Source organism: Ictalurus punctatus, chromosome 2 (genome assembly GCF_001660625.3).
Source record: "Ictalurus punctatus breed USDA103 chromosome 2, Coco_2.0, whole genome shotgun sequence".
Classification (NCBI taxonomy): domain Eukaryota; kingdom Metazoa; phylum Chordata; class Actinopteri; order Siluriformes; family Ictaluridae; genus Ictalurus; species Ictalurus punctatus.
This window is the reverse complement of record NC_030417.2, coordinates 32,523,491-32,544,541: the sequence shown is the minus strand read 5'-3', so window position 1 is coordinate 32,544,541 and position 21,051 is coordinate 32,523,491. Positions and strand designations below refer to the sequence as shown.

The following is a 21,051-nucleotide window of genomic DNA, read 5'->3' as shown; positions in this document are numbered from 1 at the left end:
CCAGGTAAGGACACACAGTATTAAGACTCAAGAGTATGTCAACTTTTGAACAGGTTCATTTGCGTAAATTCAGTTATTTATTATTGTGTCTTCTGGTCTGTATGTAAACATCAGTTATGTGAAATAGCTTATTCAGGGCAGGACTAAATAAAAAAAACTAAATACAATTTTTATGCTCCCTCGTATTTTTTTATCATTAACATTTTGCTGATTCTGCAAGGGGTATGTAAACTGTATATCATTAAATATATCACTGATTACTATGTTATATCAAACAACCAGATAGAGCACCAAATTTCATTCATATCAAGACCAATGTAACGTTTAGCTTTAAAATGAGACAGTGAGTTTAAATTGATGATGTCACAGCTATCCAATTCAATTCAATTCAATTTTATTTGTATAGAACTTTAACAAGAAATCCAGCTCAGGATCTTGATCCCTAATGAACAAGAGTACCACACCAAGAGAACCAGAGGCAATAGTGGCAAGGAAAATCTCCCTGAGATGACATGAGGAAGAAACCTTGAGAGGAACCATTGCTCTTCTGCGTAGGATTAGAAATATTGCTCTTTTACAACTGTATACTATCAAATCACACTGTACTAAATGTATCAAAATGATGTTTGTTATGAATAGGAGTCCAGTGAGCACAGGAGAGTCTTTATGATTATAGCAGCACTTCTTGGGTACAGATCTAGAGTTTCCAGGTGAAATTATACACTGGAGGGTGAGACTCGCCAGAATGTCGTGTGGCTAATCACAGCTGTCTGTTAGCTCATATATACAGAAAAGTGCAGTTATTGCCCTCCTCCAAGCATAGTCAGCTGTGCATGAAAAGATGTTATGGCTAGCTTCACATCTCTCAGAAAGCTCCTAAGTAGTTAGACTCAGGAACAGAAAAGACTTGGCTAGCGCAAATAAAATAAAATAAAAATCGCAACGGCACATATTAACCTCAAGAAATCCTCATCCTCACCCTCATTCTCTCAACTACTACTCTGTATGATATAATCCCACTTTGCCTGCTCTTCACTTTCCTGCTTCACCAGTATTTCTTCAAACATGGCCTTTCATAACAGCGCTACTAGAGCCTCCACAACTCAGCAGCTGGAGCATAGGTGAGGGAAGAAAGGTGAAAGGTGACGTGGTGCTACCTGTTTAATGCGTGGTGGCACACTCCAGCCACAGGCCTGCATGAGGCCATCATCCCGGCGCATGTGCTCACGGACCTGCCGGTACTGCTCACGCCGCTGCTCCCTACGGACGGAGAGTGCCGAGTTGCTAAGGAGAGACGCAACACCATTACTGGGCAGTCTATGGAACAGAAAGACAGAGAAAGGGAGAGACAGAAAGGGCGAGCGGTCCGCAAAAGAGTGTCAATGAGCCAGCCAGCCAGTCGCGTACGCAAAAGTGATAGAAAGAGAGCGCAGAAGAGTTAGAGAGAGAACAGAAAAGTGGGGCAGCAGGTTAGAGGTGAGACTGAAAGAAAAACTGTGCAGCTCTAGATCACAGACACACATATGCATGAAGAAGCCCAGCTGTGAGCACGCATGCATTGGACTTACTTGTATTCTGGTTTGAGGTAATATTATAGATTAGATGTGTCTATGTATGTACGTGTGTATGTATTTATGTATGCACAGTGCCCTCCACTAATATTGGCACCCTTGGTAAATATGAGCAAAGAAGGCTGTGAAAAATTGTGTTTACTGTTTAACCTTTTGATGTTTTGTTAAAAAAAAAAAAAAATCACAAAAATACTCTCATGAATATCAAACATTTGCAAACACAACACAGGTTTATAAAAAAAAAAAAAACACTTTTTTTGTAAATATGGATGTGAAACAATTATTGGCACCCGTATGAATTCATATGAGAGAAATATATTTGAATTGTTCAACCATGACTTCCTGTTTCACAGGGATATAAATATGAGGTAACACATAGGCCAAATTCCCTTAGTAATTCATAACAATGGGCAAGACCAAGCAGTATAGCTGTGATGTGCGGCAAAAGTTGTTGAGCTTCACAAAATGGGCAGTGGCTATAAGAACATAGCAGAAGCATTGAAAATGCCAATTTCTACCATCAGGACAATAATTAAGAAGTTCCAGTCAACTGGAAATGTTAAGAATCAACCTGGAATTGGACGTGTGTCTGTATCGTCTAAACACACTGTGAAGAGGATGGTTCGAGAGGCCAAAAAATCTCCAAGATCACAGCTGGAGAATTGCAGAAGTTAGTTGTGTCTTGGGGTCATAAAGTCTCCAAAACTACAATCTGAAGTCACCTACATCACCACAAGCTGTTTGGAAGGGTTTCAAGAAAAAAGCCTCTACTCTCATCCAATAACAAACTCGAGCGTCTTCAGTTTGCCAGACACTACTGGAACTTCAAATGGGACCAGGTTCTGTGGTCAGATGAAACCAAAATAGAGCTTTTCGGCAATAAACACCAGAGGTGGTTTTGGTGCACACAGAGAGGTAGCCATATGGAAAAGTACCTCATGCCCACGGTTAAATATGGTGGGGGCTCTTTAATGTTTTGGGGCTGTTTTTCTGCCAGAGGACCTGGAAATTTTGTTAGGACACGTGACATATTGGACTCAAATCAAATATCAACAGATATTAAATGAAAACCTGACTGCGTCTGACAGGAAGCTTAAACTGGACCGTGGTTGGATCTTCCAGCAGGACAGTGATCCAAAACATACATCAAAATCAAAAATGGTTTAGTGACCACAAATTCAAGGTCCTGCCATGGCTATACCAGTCCCCTGACTTGAAACCCATAGAAAACCTGTGGGGTGAACTGAAGAGGAGAGTCCACCAGCATGGACCTCGAAATGTGAAGGATCTGGAGAGATTCTGTATGGAGGAAAGGTCTCAGATCTCTTGCCATGTATTCTCCAACCTCATCAGGCATTATAGGAGAAGACTCAGAGCTGTTATTTTGGCAAAGGGAAGTACTGACTAAAATGGTGGCAATAATTACACACCTTTATTTAACGAAGAGATTTTATATCCATGAGAGCAGAGTATTTTTGTGATTTTTTTTAACAAAAGCTCAAAAGGTTAAACAATAAAGACAATTTTTTGCTCATATTTACCGTACATATTTAAGGATGTCAATATTAGTCGAGAGCATTGTATGTATGTGTAAAGGTATATGTTTTGTGCAGCAGGGGGAGCAGCATAGCACTTTGGAAATATCAGCTACACCAGATGAATAATGAATAATGTACTGTATACAATATCAGTAATGTGTTGCACAGAGAATTCCACAAATATTGACAAGTATGCAAGAGTATTTGTGTATGTGGCATTCACAAAGTGATTCACAAAGTGATTAATACTGTGTCTTACTGAAGTGTTTTACTGACTCCATACTATATAAGCATGTAACCCACCCAACTTAATTAATAGTTAATTGTTGAAAATATGACATGCTAATGTTTTCTAGCCATCCGGGGTGCATTTAATGTTTCTGGGATAGGCTTTGGGTTCACTGTGACCCAGACCAGGATAAAGCACTTCCTGGAGATGGATGAAAAATATCTTCTATCAAATATTCTACAGTTCATTTATAATGGAAAAACCAACCAATTGCTAGCCATTTATTCAATATGAAGCATATTTCAAGCTTTAAAAAAAATCAAGGTTTCAAGGAACCTGTACAAGTCCTGTGTGGGCTCCTGATCCACCGCCTGATTAGGATAAATCAGTCACTGAAGATGACTGATTGAATTCTGTAGCTTGTCCAGTTGCTAGAATATAAATGACCTCCTTCCTGTCTGCCTCACCATCACCGAGTTTTCTCAAGTAATCTAAAAATCACTACCTAGACAACCCAAAGTAACCCAAAGTAATCGTTTAAAACCTTGCTTTGAAATTAATATAAACCCTGAGCTTTGCTCCATTAAAACACAGAGGTTCTGATTTACTAAGATCTGGAATAACTAAATAATTAGCAAGCGCAAATAATTACATCACGTAGAAATGAGGGTATAAAACAACATGTAAATGAGGTTTTTGTGTGCGCCAATTGTTCTCAATATCCATGGCGAGTTCAGATTTCAAATAGACTCCCAGAGAAGTAAAAATGAAACTGAAAACGAAAGTATAACAACTAGTAAAGGCACTGACACACTTTGGAAAACTACAATATGAACATGAGTGTGCATTTTTCAAGTATCAGAGGTGCGAACATGCGGTGAATAACTAATGCAGAACCATGTAGGGGTTTGAGTGACGTTCTGATTGTTTTGAGACATTATGGCATAATTTAGTTAAATGTACGCCTTTTTGCTATCATTTTCCTTTAAAACAATAGTAATGGGCTTATACACATTTAATACCTGACCTTCAGGCTTATTCGTTTGCATATCTATTTGACACCAGCCTAAAAGTGGCTTTCAAGTATTTCCCTTATGAGGTGTAAAATAAACCAATTTGCATAAAGGTGTATATTTATCTTAAGCCAGAATGGAAAATGGACAATGCAATGCTCCATTGCTAATGTTTCAGATGGAATGCTCAGATGAAATGTTATCAAGTTTTTTAAGCTGCACTGGTAAACATTTCATTGACGCTTCCTGTGCAGTTTTAAAGCCTGTGGTTTGTGTGTATATACGTAACAGTATTTGTGTGCCTGCACTAATTTGTGAAAATGTATGTACTGTATGTGTGGGTGTTGTTGCATGTTCTCACTCCTCAGGGAAGAACTCGAGTGTGTGGTTGGAGGTGGAGATCTGGCACATGGTGTGCGAGTGTCTCTGGTTGAAGCCTGCAGGAGAGGGGGATCGGTAGTGGATGTTGACGCTGGTGTATGGCCGCTTCACTGGAGGAGGGCTTGAGGATGAGCTGAAGAGACGTGCAAAGCTAGAGGGAAAGTAAAAGGAGAGATTTACAACACTGTCGTCTTATTTAAAACAAATCCTAGAAAGCAGCATTATTGCCTCTGTAGCGGCTTTCTATGCTAAATTCTGCTAAATATGTTTATACCAAAATATTTCAAATGTGCTTAGCAATTCTGGTGCTAGTTTGATATTAGAGGCTGTCTACCGTTCAGAAACTGGTATTAGATGGTATTAGAATGAATGTTGAAGCTTTGAAACCGGATCAGACCGGATCAGCAGATTATATAGATGGTGAGAGTGCTGGACAAAATAAAGGACTGAAGCGCTGCTGCATCGCTCTCTTTAGGTAGAGATGAAACAAGGGCTGAATCCCATTCGCATCACTATCAGCGGGTACTCGAACGGAATTGCAGGAAGCAGTTAACCAAACTAGACCAACATGTAGTTTAAATTTTCAATGAATTTCATTGAACACAAGTTAAATATAAAAATGAATATGTAAGTATCAGATGCAAGGATCAGACAAACTCACAACTGCCAGATGGTCGATTTCTTCTTCTCTTGGAGTTGAGGACTCTCCCTAGAAGCTCTGTAATAGAGATGGAAAGAAAAAGAGAAACAAAGACACACACATGACCTAAAGTGAGTGCATGAACTTTCAGGCATGTACTCACTGTGTGTTCTGCACCAGGGAGCAGTGTGATGTATGTTTCTCTGGGTACGAGAGATCAAATGTATATGAACACGTCTGACCCTGACCTGATCATCTCAGTCCAGCGGACAGCCTCCTGCAGCTCCATCAGCCTCTCTTTGTACTGGTTGCGTTCCATCAGGACGCGCGCCATCTCGACCCGTGTGAACCTGCGCCTCTGCGTCATGGCCACGTCGTCCTGCAGTGAGGACGAATACTGTGCCGTATTCCAACACACAAATCCCACAAGAACAAACAAGAAAGGGAAACAAACACCACACAAGCAGGTGGAGGTTAGTGGTTAGAAGCAAAGCTGGTTAAAGTACCATATTTATGAGTCAGGAAATTCAACTTTTTGTGAGGAATGTGCCAAAGCATCAATGAAGGAATATATGTGTGTTAAATAAACATAGCATCTAAAGGCCGATGTGTTCAAAATAAAATGCGTTCATGTTAATCCAATGCCCAACTCCAGCACATTGCAGTAACTACTGGTGACTTTCCGACCAATGACTGACCTTATTAATAGATTCCATACCTAAGTATGTATTAAGGATATACGGATACCATTTTTTACTGATACTATTGGTACTCATCAATACTGATACCGAAATGAGTAACATATTTAGTCTTTATCAATCAGAGATGCACAGAACATTTTACTTGGCGCTCTTTATATTTCCCTGGTTTAAATTGTGACCATGAAAAGCAAACACGTGCATGTTCATTCACCTAGGCTACTAGACTCGTTTTTTATATGTTAGCTAGTTGATTTTAAATGAGTGCTTTAGCTTGACACATTAGTTACAGTAGAGAGTGGGTTTTGTTTAAATTCTGTAAAATAAATATTTAAAAAAATGCCTCTGTACAGCTGTAAGTAAAGTACATTTTTGTTTTCATTGTTCTTAGAATCGTTTGTTGTCATTCGCTGATAGTGGCTGATCTTCAAGAACAGCCGTACTGGGTGAGAGCTGATATTTTCATTCACCTAGCACTGTCTGTAGACATTTATTTTGTCACATGGCTAGCGTTTGCTTCAGCATTAGTTACTGCTGCATGCTGCTAGCAATGAACCTCCCGTGCTGAGTTTTACGGTTAGACGTTTAGTTTTATGCTTAAGACGTTAGGGTACTTGTATTGTATGAAGACGCTGTAGTTTCTCCTCGTGATATTTTCAGAGCAGTTTGCAGTCTGCTTTGCTTTCCATCATTAAATGTGAAATACATCTAGATAAAAGTCATTTACATTTATTCACTTAGCAGACGCTTTTATCCAAAGCGACTTACAAATGAGGAAACACAAGCAAAGCAGAGAACAATACAAGATTTTTAACTGAGTTCTAGAGAAGCAAAGTGCACAGGATAGAGTTTTTTTTTTTAAGGCGGGGCAGGGGACAAGTTAGGGGTTAGTTAAGTATTCACAGAAAAGGTGGTTCTTCAGCCGTTTTTTGAAGATAGTGACGTATTCTGCTGTCCAGATAGAGGTTGGAAGAGCCTGGACTAGCTGTGTGTCCACCAAAGAGGGACAGTCAGTTTGAAGGTTTTGTTTTGGAAAGGGACCTCATGCCTCGCTGTGTAGGTACCACAAGGTGTCTGTCGTTAACTGATCACAGGTTGCGCGAGGGAACATAAACCTCAAACAGAGTGTTGAGGGCTTATTTCTGTCACCTTGGGTTCATTTCTGGTAAAGGTTGAAGCACAGCTTCAAATCCTTCACTGAAGTTAAATTAGAAAAGTATAAAAATTACATGTAAGTATTAAAGTAAAAGTACAAGGATAATTCACAAATGTCAAAGGTGTTGAAGGTGCAGTTCTAGACAAGGTCTTGTACGTGAGTATCAAGATCTTGAATTTGATTTGACAGGAAGCCAGTGGAGGGAGATGAAGAGGGGTGTGACATGGGTTCTTTTTGGGCTGGTTGAAAACAAGGCGTGCTGCTGCATTCTGAGTCATCTGAAGGGGTTTGATGGAGCTGGCTGGGAGACCCAAAAGTAGTTCGTAGCAGTAGTCCAGTTTTGAGATAACAAGAGCCTGGACTAGCTGTGTGGCCTGATCAGTGAGACAGGGTCTGATTTTCTTGATGTTATACAGAATGAACCTACAGAACTGTGCAGTTGAAATGTGGTCTGTAGTTCAAGTTCAAGTGGTCATCGAAAGTCACCCCAAGGTTTCAGGTTTGAGTGTGGTTGAGTATAGCCATTTACAGCCATTTAAAGTTGTCTGTTCATTAGTGAAATAACTTTAATTATAATTATATCACACACTATCACATGTTGGTGTCACACCATTTTTTACTTACGCATAACTGAACTTAAGCAGGTAAGATTCTTAGATTGTGTTATTTAATTGAAGAGATTGTGAGACTTACATCCTCTCCTCCTTCATCTTTTGAGTCCTGAGATGCTCCGAGTGCCTCAGCTCTCAGCCTGGGGAGATGAAGTTAAGAGTCGATTATGCACAGTTGCACTTCAGCATAGTATTGGACAAACCAGAAACACACAGCCTTGTGAAAGGATGAAAGGATTTCCTCATGATGATTGTGTTTATTATGGGTTTACTTCTGTCACCTTGGATGATACATGTCCAGTAATTCTGAGGTAAAGGGACTCTAGACATGAGTGGTGATTCTGAATCATTGTGAACGTTAGTTATTTAGAAGCTTGTCGTTATTCACACAGCAGTGTGAAATGCGAACCAGGAACTTGTCCAGAAATCGTACACTTCTTACCGGAACAATTTAGTTCCTCTACAGGTTCCTGAACTTTGATGGAAATGTACCTACTATGAACATTCTATACTCAAGTAAAAGTAAAATTACTGATCTAAATAAATCTTCTGGTAAAGGTTGAAGTGCAGCTTCAAATCCTTCACTGAAGTTAAATTAGAAAAGCATAAACATTTACATTTAAGTATTAAAGTTTTTACAAGGATGATTCGCAAATGTAAAAGGTATCTGTCTAAGTAATTTTAGTTACTGTGTTAAATTAGCACCTCCTTCACCAAGGAACAAAGGAATGTAGGGAAAAATAGCTTAACAGCTTTATTGCTAATCTTCCAAACATTAGGTAGCTGATGTTACAAACGAGCTGAATAATCATAGCTGGCTGTTACAATCCAAATAGAATAAATTACAATAAATACAAAGGGTACACAGCTGCAGATAGTGTACAGAGGCGGATATTAGATCTCGTTCTTGCTGTTACATCTGTTAAAGTTTAGATTTGTTAGGATTTAGGTCCTTGAAGCAGTGATGTAGTGTTGGAAAATGTAGAAAGGAGAGATTTTTCTTTTTTTTTATAATTTAGTGAGGAAAAGTCAAAAGTATTAAGCGAAAGAAAAACTCAAGTAAAATGCTGATATTTAAAAACCAGGCTTAAGTAAATGTTAGTAATTGTTACTTCCCACCTCAGAAAAAGGATGTCTGAAAAAGGAAAATTGAGATATGTACAGTGCCGTGAAGATGTATTTGCCCCCATCCTGATTTCTTCTGTTTTTGTGTACATCTGATATTGTATAGTTTTAGATCTTCAGATCTTCAAAATACAACATAAAACAAAGGCAACCTGAGTAAACGCACAATACAGTTTTTATTATTTTATTTATTTATTTTTAATTGAAGCAAAAAAATGTTATCCAACACCTATCACCAATGTGAAAAACTAATTGCACTTATAAACTTCTGTTTGTGCCACCTTTAGCAGCAATAACTACAACCAAAAGCTTCCGATAACTGGAGATCAGTCTTTCACTTACTTCTAGGACTAGGATTTACTTCTATGCTTTGAATCATTGTCTTGCTGCAAAATCCAGTTGCGCTTGAGTTTCAATTGACGGACTGAAGACTGGACATTCTCCTTTAGGATTTTCTGGTAGAGAGCAGAATTCATGTTTCCCTCAATTATTTGATTATGGTATTCTTTTGTGGAATTCTCTGTTTGGTTTATGCCAGATGTAACGGGACCCCTGTCTTCTAAAGAGTTCCACTTTCAACTCATCAGTCCACAGAACATTCTCCCAAAAGGTTTGAGGATCATCAGGGTGTGTTTTGGCAAGATTCAAGCCTTAATGTTCTTCTGGGTTAGCAGTGGTTTTCACCTCACCACGCTTCCATGGATGCCATTTTGGCCCAGTGTCTTTCTCATAGTGGAGTCATGAACAGTAACCTTAATTGCTGCAAGAGAGGCCTGTAGTTCCTTTGATGATGTCCTTGGCTCTTTTGTGACTTGCTGGTTGAGTCGTTGCTGTGCTCTTGGAGGAATTTTGGAAGGTCGGCCACTACTGTGCTGAGTTTTTCCATTTGGAGATAATGGCTCTCACTGTGGTTCTTTAGAGTCCCAGAGCCTTTGAAATAGCTTTGTAACATTTCCCAGACTGATGTATTTCAGGGTAAGACCTTTTAACCAACTTCAGCCTGTTCAGTTCTATGTAAGTGCTGATTTGATTGAACAGGGTTTGCAGTAATCAGTCCTGATTGTGTCTAGTCCAGCTGAACCCCATTATGAATGCAGTTTCATAGATTTGAGGAATTAGTAACTAGGGGGCAGATACATTTTCACACAGTTCCAGTTGGTACCGGATAACTTTTTTTAAGCTTCGATAAATAACATTATCATTTAAAAACTGTATTTTGTGTTTTAGTAACAATTTAGTATGAGATATACACAAAAACAGAAGAAATCAGGATGGGGGCAAATACTTTTTCACAGTGCTGTACCTCTTCAGCTCCTCCTCCAGCTCTTTGACTCTGGTGTCCACTTTGTTCTTGGACTGTTTAACTGCCTCCAGTTCCTCCCTCAGGACCTCATGCTCTCCCGACAGCTCGTCCACTTTAGCGATCAGGTCGTTCTTCACAATGTTCAGAGCATTCCTAAGCAGAGAGGAATGGTCAGTGAAAAATCATACGAACAAACATACAGCATGTGCATAAACACACACACACACACACAAACACATTTCTTACTTGGTCTCCAGTAGTTGTTTGTTCTCTGTGAGAAGGTTCTCCACCTCTTTCCCCATCCCTGTGTGATACAGTTAATCAGGACTGGCCTCCAAATAATCTTTATATTAGTTATTTAGTGTGTGTGGTACTATACTTAATTTTTTCATTTTTTAAAATATAGTTTTTTTATTATTTAAAAAAAAATGAGGAGGTTTAGTTTAACTCATGAGTGCTACATATATGCAAACAACATGGTAACTTGATCACAGGGGGGGGGGGGGGCACAAATACAATCCAACTCATAAACAAGCTGATCAATAAAATGCAACTTAGATGCAGGTACTTTTATAACAATTACAAAACAAATTGTAAAACTATTCAGAGGACTTCAAACTTGACCATTAAATAAAAAATTAAATATGGCCATTCCGAAGCAATGCTAATGAAAGATGCCATAGCAGAAGAGCCGCAGGAAATGACATCACAGCATAGGAAAGGGGGCGGGGGGTTACCATCATGTCAGCATGGGGCACAAAAAACACAGACATGGAGGAATCAGCAGGGCCAGAGCCTTACCAAAGAAATCATCCCGCACTGAGAGAGCGCCAAAAAAGAGGCAAAGTGGGGCAGCAGGATAATGAGGGGAAAGTAACAAGGAGTAAGAGTGAAATAAAAGAAGGAGAGAAGAAAGAGGAAAATGAAGAGGGCATCATGGTGCAAAGGAAATTTTAAAAAGGGATAAAAGAGACAGAAAGACAAAGAAGGAGAAAACAGGAAAGCGTCAGGTGAGATATAGTTTTGGGTGAGGGATTTACTGTACATACACATACATATGCATGTGTGATCACACACACACACACACACACACACACACACACACACACACACACACACACACACACACTATAGTCTATGAGGGGTCTGGGGGGACAAAACCTGTCAAATTTCACACTGGCTGAATTCTGGCAGAGAGCCAAAAAAGACAAAAACTCAGGTTAACATAATATAAAAGGATATAGCATAATTTGACATCTTAACTATAAGAAAGTATAAATATATTTCTCCAAAAAAAATGTGGAGATTTTGGCTTTCTGCAAAGATCATGGTGAATAAGGAGCCAGTTTAACCAAAATGGTGCCACACACAGTCAGATTGCCTAAAGGATGTATGATACTTGTTTATAACTATCTGTACGCATATGCAAGATGGCTGCCGCGTGTATCATGTTGTGTCCGCATGGTGTAAATCGTCGGGGCAGTATAGCATCATATGACACTGTGTCAGCAACTGACTAATGAAAAATAGCATTATGTCTCAAAATGCATACTTATATACTGTGATATGCCTTAACTGAGTACTAACACTAACTGATTTTTATATTTCATTTTATAAACCTATTATGTCAGGGGTGTCCAATCTTATCCGCAAACGGTCAGTGTGGGTGCAGGTTTTGAGCCACAGCTGATTCCACCTGTTGAATCAGTTTATATTGGTTTTCAATAGACTCAGGTGTGGCTTCTGCTTAGTCCACACCGGCAATGTCCGGATAAGATTGGACTTATTTAGTCTTATGTAGTCTTATGTAGTCTTGAAGCCTACCGAAAGGTTTGCTTTCAAGATTTTCTAGATGTAAGGTTTTAGATTTGAAACAGAGCTAATGACAACAATCACGACAAAGGCAGAAAGTATTTTACAAAGTTTAACATCAGTTTAGCATGAAATCGCTAAAACATTTTAAGGATTGACTTGGATACCTGATGGACAAGGATGTTTTGGCTTTGATGTTCCAGCTAGTGAATATAACTTTTACTGCTTCAGATGGAATAAACCATGCAGGAGAGTATGTGAACAATTCTGCAAGTATAAATCGGCTTAAAGATGCATAAAACCTCTCAAGCTAAGTGTGATTTCTTCATACAACGAATGTCATGATTTGATCAAGTAGTTGGATAGCTACATGCCTACATACAATCCATTCATTTTGTAATCAGATACAAACAAATTGCCCACAGTGCTTCTGTGCTTCAGTTGGAGTGGATATTTAAATGCAATTTTCTCCCTTTTCAGTTTGGAGGTAAACAGAATCTAAAATACTATAACTTTACTCTCAGAAAATTATATTTTTTTTGCCTCTTGTTCGGTTTAATTCAGTAGAATGAGCTAAAGTTACATGATTTTTTTTAACACTGTGTCACAACTTAATTTCTTTGTGTTCAATCCACCTAATATATTTAAAACTGAAATTGACTTAATTCATTTGTGTTAAAACTACATGAATCATTTTTGTTGACGTAACTAACTGGGCAGTGGCGCCGTAATTCCTAGCATGCTTTGCAAGAGACTGTATTAGAAGATTAAATTTAGGGATTAATTGTTATTTTATGTGTTTTTCAGTAAAGAGAAAGACATGTTAGTGTTAAATGTTCAGTTATGTTGGACTTTGAAGGAGTTTCTGTAATGTTTTTGAATTCTGTGGTTACCGTTAAGGGGGTAGCTGAAGGGGGGAGCTTGTGCTTAGGCTGTGGGCAATCCATGAGCTATACTAATATCAGTACTGACACCAGTCTTTTCTTATTTGTTCATTATATACATTGTGTGTAATGATGAATGAAACAGCTTAAGAAAATGAACTAAACCTCAGAATATAAGAAAATTTAGTTTGACAAAGGTAATAAAGTTATACTAGATTAAATTAATTTGACCTAAACCAACTAAATTGTGTTGAACCAACTAAACTGATTCATTTCGAATGAACTAAATTAAATTGTGTGTAAAAACTTTCTTCAATTAAATTAAGTAAGAGTAATTAATTCATTTTTTGAGTGCACTCCTGATTGAGATACGTGCGAAGAGAGGCATATTTCAGTTCAGGAAAATTTCTAGTATAGAAAATGTCAAAATCGCACTAGGGTGAAGGGTCTTCGCAGGCCGTCACACATGCTTAAACGTCATAGGAATAACAGAATGAGAAAAAGTCTCAACTGAATATATAAAGTGGTATTCAGTCATCCAAGTTTTATGAATGTCTTGTCAGTCTTGGCAAGTGTAAGTAAGTAAGTAAGTAAATTTGTTTCAGGTCAGAACTGATAAAGTCTCTCGGATGACTGAATACAAGTCCAGTTACTGTTACAACCATGATTCTGATCAGAATGATTGTGATAATCCTTGTTAGCTTTAAAAATGCAGCTGTACAAAACACGAGACCTATCAAAAGCTGCAGCTGAAACTGATGTAATGCTAAAATAATCAACTAACTTCATTTCCCTGCACATCAGTTTCAATCATTTAAGACACACTGTAAGTAAAAATATCTGGAATATTGGCAAATTCAACTAATATTTCTCTTTATTAGATTGCTTTTTCTTTTTTTTCAAGAAATTACAATTATTTGACCGATTTTTGGTGATTATTAAAGCATCTGATTCTATTCTATTCTATTAAAGTCCACTTCTAAACAGCTTTTAATTTTTGATTACATCATCATGCACATGCGGATGTTAAAAATATGTAATTAATCGTGTCATCTTTAATTTTCCCCCACTCCCAGCTATCCCTGAGTAGAAAAACACTGAACCCGTTTCACTCGGAGAAAAATTACAGAAGAAAACTGCAACAGTGTTGTTTTTAAAATTGGTGTTAAGATGAGATTTAACTCTATTCTATTCATATCAAACATGACAAAAGTGTGGAGGTAAAAGAGCAGAGAAATAAAAATATTATAAATAATAAATTGATGAGTGATGAGATACACACCTGAGAATTCCCCTAGGGGCATGGCCAGGAGAAGCACACACGGGAAGGAAGCACAGAGAGGGGTCAAGGGTCAGTGAGTGAGACGGCCGATCAAATCAAAGCACCACCTTCACACTGAGATAAACAAATCAAATTCTGCCTTTACAGTAAACTAAAAACAAATGTAAAATGCCCCAATCTAAGATAAACAGATCAAAACTCTCTTTAAACCAAACATACTCAAATGAAAGGTTTCCCTCTTTCACAATGGGTTTGATGGTTGGGGTGCTGCAGCCATGGGGCAAGCGTGATATCCCAGCGGCCTTTGTTAGCAATGTAGCCAATATACAAAAAGGTCATGCAGGTCAACGTGCAAAGATCACTTGCTTAGCTAAGTTGCTAATTTAAAAGCAAAACATTCATATGGAAATTCATAAATACAAGCCATGAACAAATCATAGGGCTGCATTTATGAGGAGCTACGAATCAACAGTACAGTGAAGATAAAAACTCATAGGATTGTCATGACTAGAGCTTACCGAGCAGCTCCGCTCCAGCATCCACATCGCCGATGATGTCAGATTTGGCGTCTTTGATCTCGTGGTACAGCGAGTCTGTGTTGATGCCAAATGCCTCGTTCACTATGCCCTGAGATGGACTGAAAAAATAACAACATACTAAATAATGAACAAAAATAAAGTGTAAGTATATATTCTTTTTGGGCCATATTCAGAATTAATTTGTGAGCATAATGAGTACCAAAATTGTGCACATCAGTTTTCAGACCTCAGACATAAGTACAATTAGTGTATAATCAAATAAAAGTAATATAAAAAAAGTTCAAATAGAAAAATAATTTGATGTGCTGGATCAAGTGCTATTTTACAGTATATGCTTTCGAATAACCAATGTGGAAGCCGTATTTTTAAACCCATTTTGCAGTGATTATTATAAATACATGCAGGACTATTCATGCAGCAATATACTAGACTCTTGTTAGATATGTAAGGGAAAATCCACGGCCAGGAGTGTGTAACGCTCACCGGGTCGTGGATTATCTCGCCTATATCATGGTCAGTTGCCAGCACTGGCAGTACAAAATTTGACTGATAGGATAAAAATAAGGGCTCATTTTCGTTAGTTATTTATTCACGGGTCGTAAGATCTAGAATTCATACACAGAGATAAAGTAGTGCTATAAGATTACATTTATTTGAATGAATTATAGTAAATAAGTCATCAGATTACGCTTTTTTATTTTATATTTGTAAAATCTCTCTTGCGTTTATTGACATATTAGCAAATTAGTATATTGACAGCAAAGAGGGGAACATCTACTGAAAAAAACCCTGTCTTGTACCTCTTTTCAATACAAATACAGGTCTGAATAACAGATCGTTATAATCATCTGAATTAACAGCTCAGAAAAATGTCAATAAATGTGTGCGTAACCCCTTTATGAATATTAGACTATATAGTTATAACTATAAATATTATATATTATGTTGAATTTTTGGATACAGCCCTAAACCCACACTTTCAATATTGAAACATTACTGACTTTACAGTAAATAGTCAGTTTGCTGTCCGAGTACTGCTTGATATAAACAGTACAAATGAAAGATACAGTGAATGTAGTAAACATGGATAAATAATTATAATGGACCTAAGAGAAAATCGAACCGTTTGGGTTCTAAAAATTGCAATCAAAATAAAAGTGTTGGAAAACACCCTTTCTATATGAAAAATATTGTTTATTTTCAGAATAACTCAAAAACTACAAGGTGCTATTCTGTATTTTGCCTTATAATCTTCTCTACGTGTAAAAACTCAAATTGTATATTAACACTGTAATTAATCTGCAGGACACTCAAGTTTTCACACCTGTTTCCTCCAGGAAAGATACGAGGATCCATGCACATATCTAACTCTGGTGTAGAATCTATGATGTCCTGAAACTCAGACCACTCATCACTGCTTCCCATACCTGCGTATACACACACACACATACATGCAGTGTGGGTTACCACAGAGAATTGGGCTTCATTTTCATGAACACATTTGCATTCCTTAAACCCCTAGCAAAGATTTGCATATGATAAGTGATTATATCGGCTAACTGAGGCTATGGTGCATAGTATTGAGAAGAATCCCACAAAGCATCTTGTCTTGTATGCACTTGAATAGATTGTATATGAGACACTGTAACTATTACATATGGAATTCCTGCATTTTCTTGTCCTTCTGTCTCTCTCTCACCGATGCTGACATTCCTGGTCTCCTGTGAGACCTGCACTTCCATATTCCTGCTGAGCCTCTTGGCGTTTTTGCGGCTCCGCCCCCGGCACATATCAAACTCTCCAGAAGGAACCATCGGCTCATTGAGAGGGGTAACTGTTGCCGAGGGAACAGATGAGGTGGGAGTGTTTGATTTGCTGCCTGTGCTGCTGGGCGAGGCCACAACTGAGTCAGACTCTGAGCCGTCCTCCTTTATTTGGGGGGGGGTCAGAAACACACACATTTAAGTACAAATACACAAATCATTTGAATTGATATTGATTTGACTCAGCAGTGCATTAACATTATAGAATGGCATAAATTACTATTAAATACACACACACACACAATTCACGTAAAATGGAAACACTTTGATGTAATTTGTCCATTAAAGCGCTATCAAAGCCACAAATAAGCAACAAGCACTGCTCAGTCATGTGACCAATGAGTCACATAGAAAACAGGAAGTATGGACATGGCCATTTTTGTTCTATCTTTAAAGAAGGTAGATTTTTGTAGCTCGGCAGTTAAATGTGAATAATAAATGCACTTTAAACTGCAGTGCTATAAACACCCTCAACATTATGAACAGCATGCCATGAATTTGTATTCATCCAATTTTGTTGTTATTTCTGAAGTTACTGCCTGAGTGTGATGGCCGGCTCCTATTGCAAGGCACGACAAAACCAGCACAACACGTTTACGCAGACAGACAGACAGCCTGGCGTCTCATAAAATTATAACATTATTTTGAATAAAGTCTATTAAAAAAAATTATAATAAAAAAGATCTCTTCTATGACGGGGGTCATATTCACCCACAGTGATAATACAGGTAAAAAGTTTTCAGCCTAGCACATTTTTGCAAGGAAATGATTTAAACACTGCAATCGTTTCTTACATACACGTAAACAGGCGGGACAAAAAATCAGGTCTGTGACACAATAGCAGAACTGTGTATCAAGGCCCACAGTGTAAATGCAGACATCTTCATGGTTCTAATCAGAACCTAGTGATGTAGTATGGTCTAAGTCTTGGATTTGGAGTGATAGATATATTTTCATCACTTTACACCTTTTTTTCCCAAATGTTTACGACTTAGGAGGTGTCCCCACCAGACAGTGCATTACAGCTCACAACAGTTACTTATCTGAAGAGGAGGTGTGCCCTGGAGGGGATCATAATTTTTCTTGAAATGTGAGTGATTTCTCTTATGTGAAGAAAAATAAAGCACTTGACCAAACAGATATGTGTTCTAGCTACATTCATACACCCCTGATCAGTACAGTATTAACGGCAGGATGATATGGCAACATGTAGACATAATAATATAAATATATAATCAAACTAATACCTCACACACAATTTTCTCCCCTTTTTAGTCACATGTCAATTCAATCCCACTAGCCAGCTCTACCCTATCATACGACAGCTAACAACTGGGAATTGTGAAGGTTAACATGTTTCCTCGAAGACACATGAAGCTAAATTGCTACATCTTGTCAAACTGTTGCTCATGCTGCATCACAGAGCAGTGTAACACACTCTGAGGAACGTGCTACCTAGCTCACAGATGCCTGCGATTGGCTAGTGTTGCTGTGATTGACATTTGTGAAAGAGTATGCCATCCTTCCCACCGAAAGAGCATGGCCAATTTTGCACCTTTTGAATCCTGGCCAAAAGATGGCTGTGAAATCTTCAGGATTCAAACACACAATCTCACGACGACGGGGCGAATGCTTATAATCAAATTAATTTTAACTGTCTTCAGGTCTCGTGATGTGATATTTTTGTTATTTCACCCACACGTATTTGGTAGCCTTGCAGGAACAGTAACCAAATTTAATATGAGTCATTTACTACAGGGTGAATCATTTGGCACTGGAACAATACCCTCTGGTTGGTTACTGTGCAGCACTGTCTGGTGGGAAAACGTGACTGGATTTGACTTGAGCACCAACTTTTGAGTGTCAACCTCCGCAGGATCTGTCTCTTTCCTAAAAGCATTGTTTCCCTAAAAGGCTTCTACAGCATGTAGCATCCTAAAATGAGTAGATACATGTATTCTGCTTTTTGGTTTATATTTGCATAAATGCTTTTATCAGCAAGACAAAATCAGAAGCCAATGAACCTAAATAAATGATTCACTGCAGAGCTAAAAAATAATCCTTTGCAATAAAAGAAAGCAAAAATACACTCACCGACCACTTTAATAGGAACACCTGTACACCTGAACATTTATGCAGTTATCTAACCAGCCAGTCATGTGGCAGCAGTGTAATGCAAAAAAATCATGCAGACACAGGTCAAGAGCTTCACATCAAACATCAGAATGAAGAAAAAGTGTGATCTCTGTGACTTTAACCATGGTATGGTTGTTGGTGCCAGATGGGCTAGTTTTAGTATTTCAGAAACTGCTGATATCCTGGGATTTTCACACACAACAGTCTCTAAAGTATACACAGAATGGTGCGAAAAACAAAAAACACCCTGTGTGGGAGGGGTTTACAGGCTGAAACACCGCATTGATGAGAGAGATCAGAGGAGAATGACCAGACTGGTCTGAGATGACAGGAAGTCTCTAGTAACTCAAATAATAGCTCTTTACAACCGTGGTGAGCAGAAAAGCATCTCAGAATGCACAACACATCAAAATTGAGGTGGATGAGCTACAACAGCAGCCAAGAACAAGAATCTGAGGCTATCATGGGCACAGACTCACCCAAACTGGACAGCTGAAGACAGATTTCTAATCTTCAATCCAATGTGGTCTTCTGCTCTTGAAGCCCATCACTAAGTGTTGATGTTTTGTGCATGTTGAGATGCTTTTCTGCTCACCAGGGTCATAAAGAGTGATTATTTGAGTTACTATATCCTTCCTGACCATTTTCCTCTGACCTCTCTTATCAACGATGCATTTCACCCACAGAACAGGCGCTCGCTCAGTGTTTTTCTTCACACCATTCCATGTAAACTGTTGTGTGTGAAATTCCCAGATCAGATCAGCAGTTTCTGAAATACTCAAACCAGCCCTTCCATGCCACGGTTAAAGTCACAGAAATCACACTTTTCCCCCATTGTGATGTTTGATGTGAACTGAAGCTCTTGACCTGTATCTGCATGATTTTTTTGCATTGTGCTGCTGTCACATGATTGGCTGATTAGATAATTGCACGAATGTGCAAGTGTACAGGTGTTCCTAAAATGGATGGTGAGTGTATATTACACATTTTGCTGTAACTAAATAAACATTAGGCATCCCTGCATGCCTGCTGGCATCCAGTATGACAAGTGACAGAACTTGTCTTCCAGGGACACGAGCAGGTGAGAGGGAGAAAGGAGCGGGCAGAACAGTGATGTCATTATGATGACTCCTTGCCCAGCTGCGGCATGACAAGGCGGCCTATCTGTCGCACCTGGAAGCCAGGGGCGTAGACGGCTCGACCCAGATCACTGGCATGCCAGGCGTCTGTCGACGTTGTTCTAGCCCCCCCGTGACCCCCACGTACCATAGCATCCCCGGTGGGAAAGAGACTCAACGAAGGAGGTCGCTCTGCTTTACTAAAGAGAGAGAATGAGACACACACACACACACACATACACACACAGGGAATTAGATATGTGGCATAAACTAATACAAAAGGACTTAAAGGAAAAATCCACTCTTAATCTTTATAACATGCGTACATGTGATCTTCAGTATTGTGTAACGAATTGTTTTTTGTTAAATTGTTTTTAGTTTAAACCTTTTTCATCTACATGTTTTTCTATTTTCACTTTGGTTAATAGTGTCCTCCATTACCCACAATGCCATTCGACTACCTGCTGATAGTGCTACCAGTGGGAATTAACCCTTGCTTTATCTCTACTTAAAGAGTGTGATGCAGCAGAGCTTTAGTTGTTCAGTCTGTTCAGGTCTGTCACCTCCTCATCTGTACACACTGCTCAAACAGATCAGCTTCCAAAGCTTCAACGTTCATGATAATACCATAGTCAACACCGTTGGGCTTGTCATCTCGCTGATCACTAACTAGCTGAGCCGAGTCTCTGCCAGGACTGCGTCAGACAGCTGCACTGCATCCAGGAACATTGAGTAGAATGTTTATTGTTGGATTTCTAATTAATACGATGCTGACTGTCCCTAGGAAAGAAACCTGCGAAACAGCGAAACCTGACCATTACCCCTTATGTTTGAGATTGTTAAAACTTTGAATTGTAAATGCACAAGCAACTACCACTAACTTCTTACAAGAACAACAAAAATACAGCATCAACCATCAAATTAGCACCAACATTGCTAAGCATGCCACAAACATTTCAATATAAACAGAATGTGTTTGAGGGTGGACTTTTCCGTTAAGGTCAAAGCGCAGTAAAAAAATCAGCCATAACAGACATGTGAGCCTGGGTCATGTGAACGCACACAAAGGAGAAAGAGGTATAGATTTTTCAGCCAGGGTCATTCAATCAGGAGGGACTCATATTCCTTTACTAGGAATAAAATTAGAACTGGGGTAGGAACAGGGAGAGATAATCTTCGTAGAGGCAGATAG

General features: G+C 38.7%; 1 protein-coding gene across 19 annotated transcripts in view; it reads right to left on the bottom strand.

Moving 5' to 3' along the window:
• mapk8ip3 (mitogen-activated protein kinase 8 interacting protein 3) overlaps positions 1 to 21,051 on the bottom strand; it is a 52,995-nt gene that overhangs the window by 14,497 nt on the left and 17,447 nt on the right. For 4 of the 19 annotated variants that reach the window (XM_047162490.2, XM_053675712.1, XM_053675718.1 and 1 more), the window contains 12 exons: positions 19,915 to 20,059; positions 16,482 to 16,710; positions 16,107 to 16,209; positions 14,762 to 14,880; positions 14,244 to 14,255; positions 10,512 to 10,569; positions 10,248 to 10,418; positions 7,920 to 7,977; positions 5,621 to 5,769; positions 5,394 to 5,450; positions 4,713 to 4,883; positions 1,158 to 1,317 (listed from right to left, as the gene is read on the bottom strand). In XM_047162490.2, the coding sequence (XP_047018446.2) occupies positions 1,158 to 1,317; positions 4,713 to 4,883; positions 5,394 to 5,450; positions 5,621 to 5,769; positions 7,920 to 7,977; positions 10,248 to 10,418; positions 10,512 to 10,569; positions 14,244 to 14,255; positions 14,762 to 14,880; positions 16,107 to 16,209; positions 16,482 to 16,710; positions 19,915 to 20,059 (1,432 nt within the window). The remainder of the gene's footprint in view (positions 1 to 1,157; positions 1,318 to 4,712; positions 4,884 to 5,393; positions 5,451 to 5,620; positions 5,770 to 7,919; positions 7,978 to 10,247; positions 10,419 to 10,511; positions 10,570 to 14,243; positions 14,256 to 14,761; positions 14,881 to 16,106; positions 16,210 to 16,481; positions 16,711 to 19,914; positions 20,060 to 21,051) is intronic. The other 15 variants (XM_053675714.1, XM_053675742.1, XM_053675756.1 and 12 more) reach the window with 9 other exon arrangements.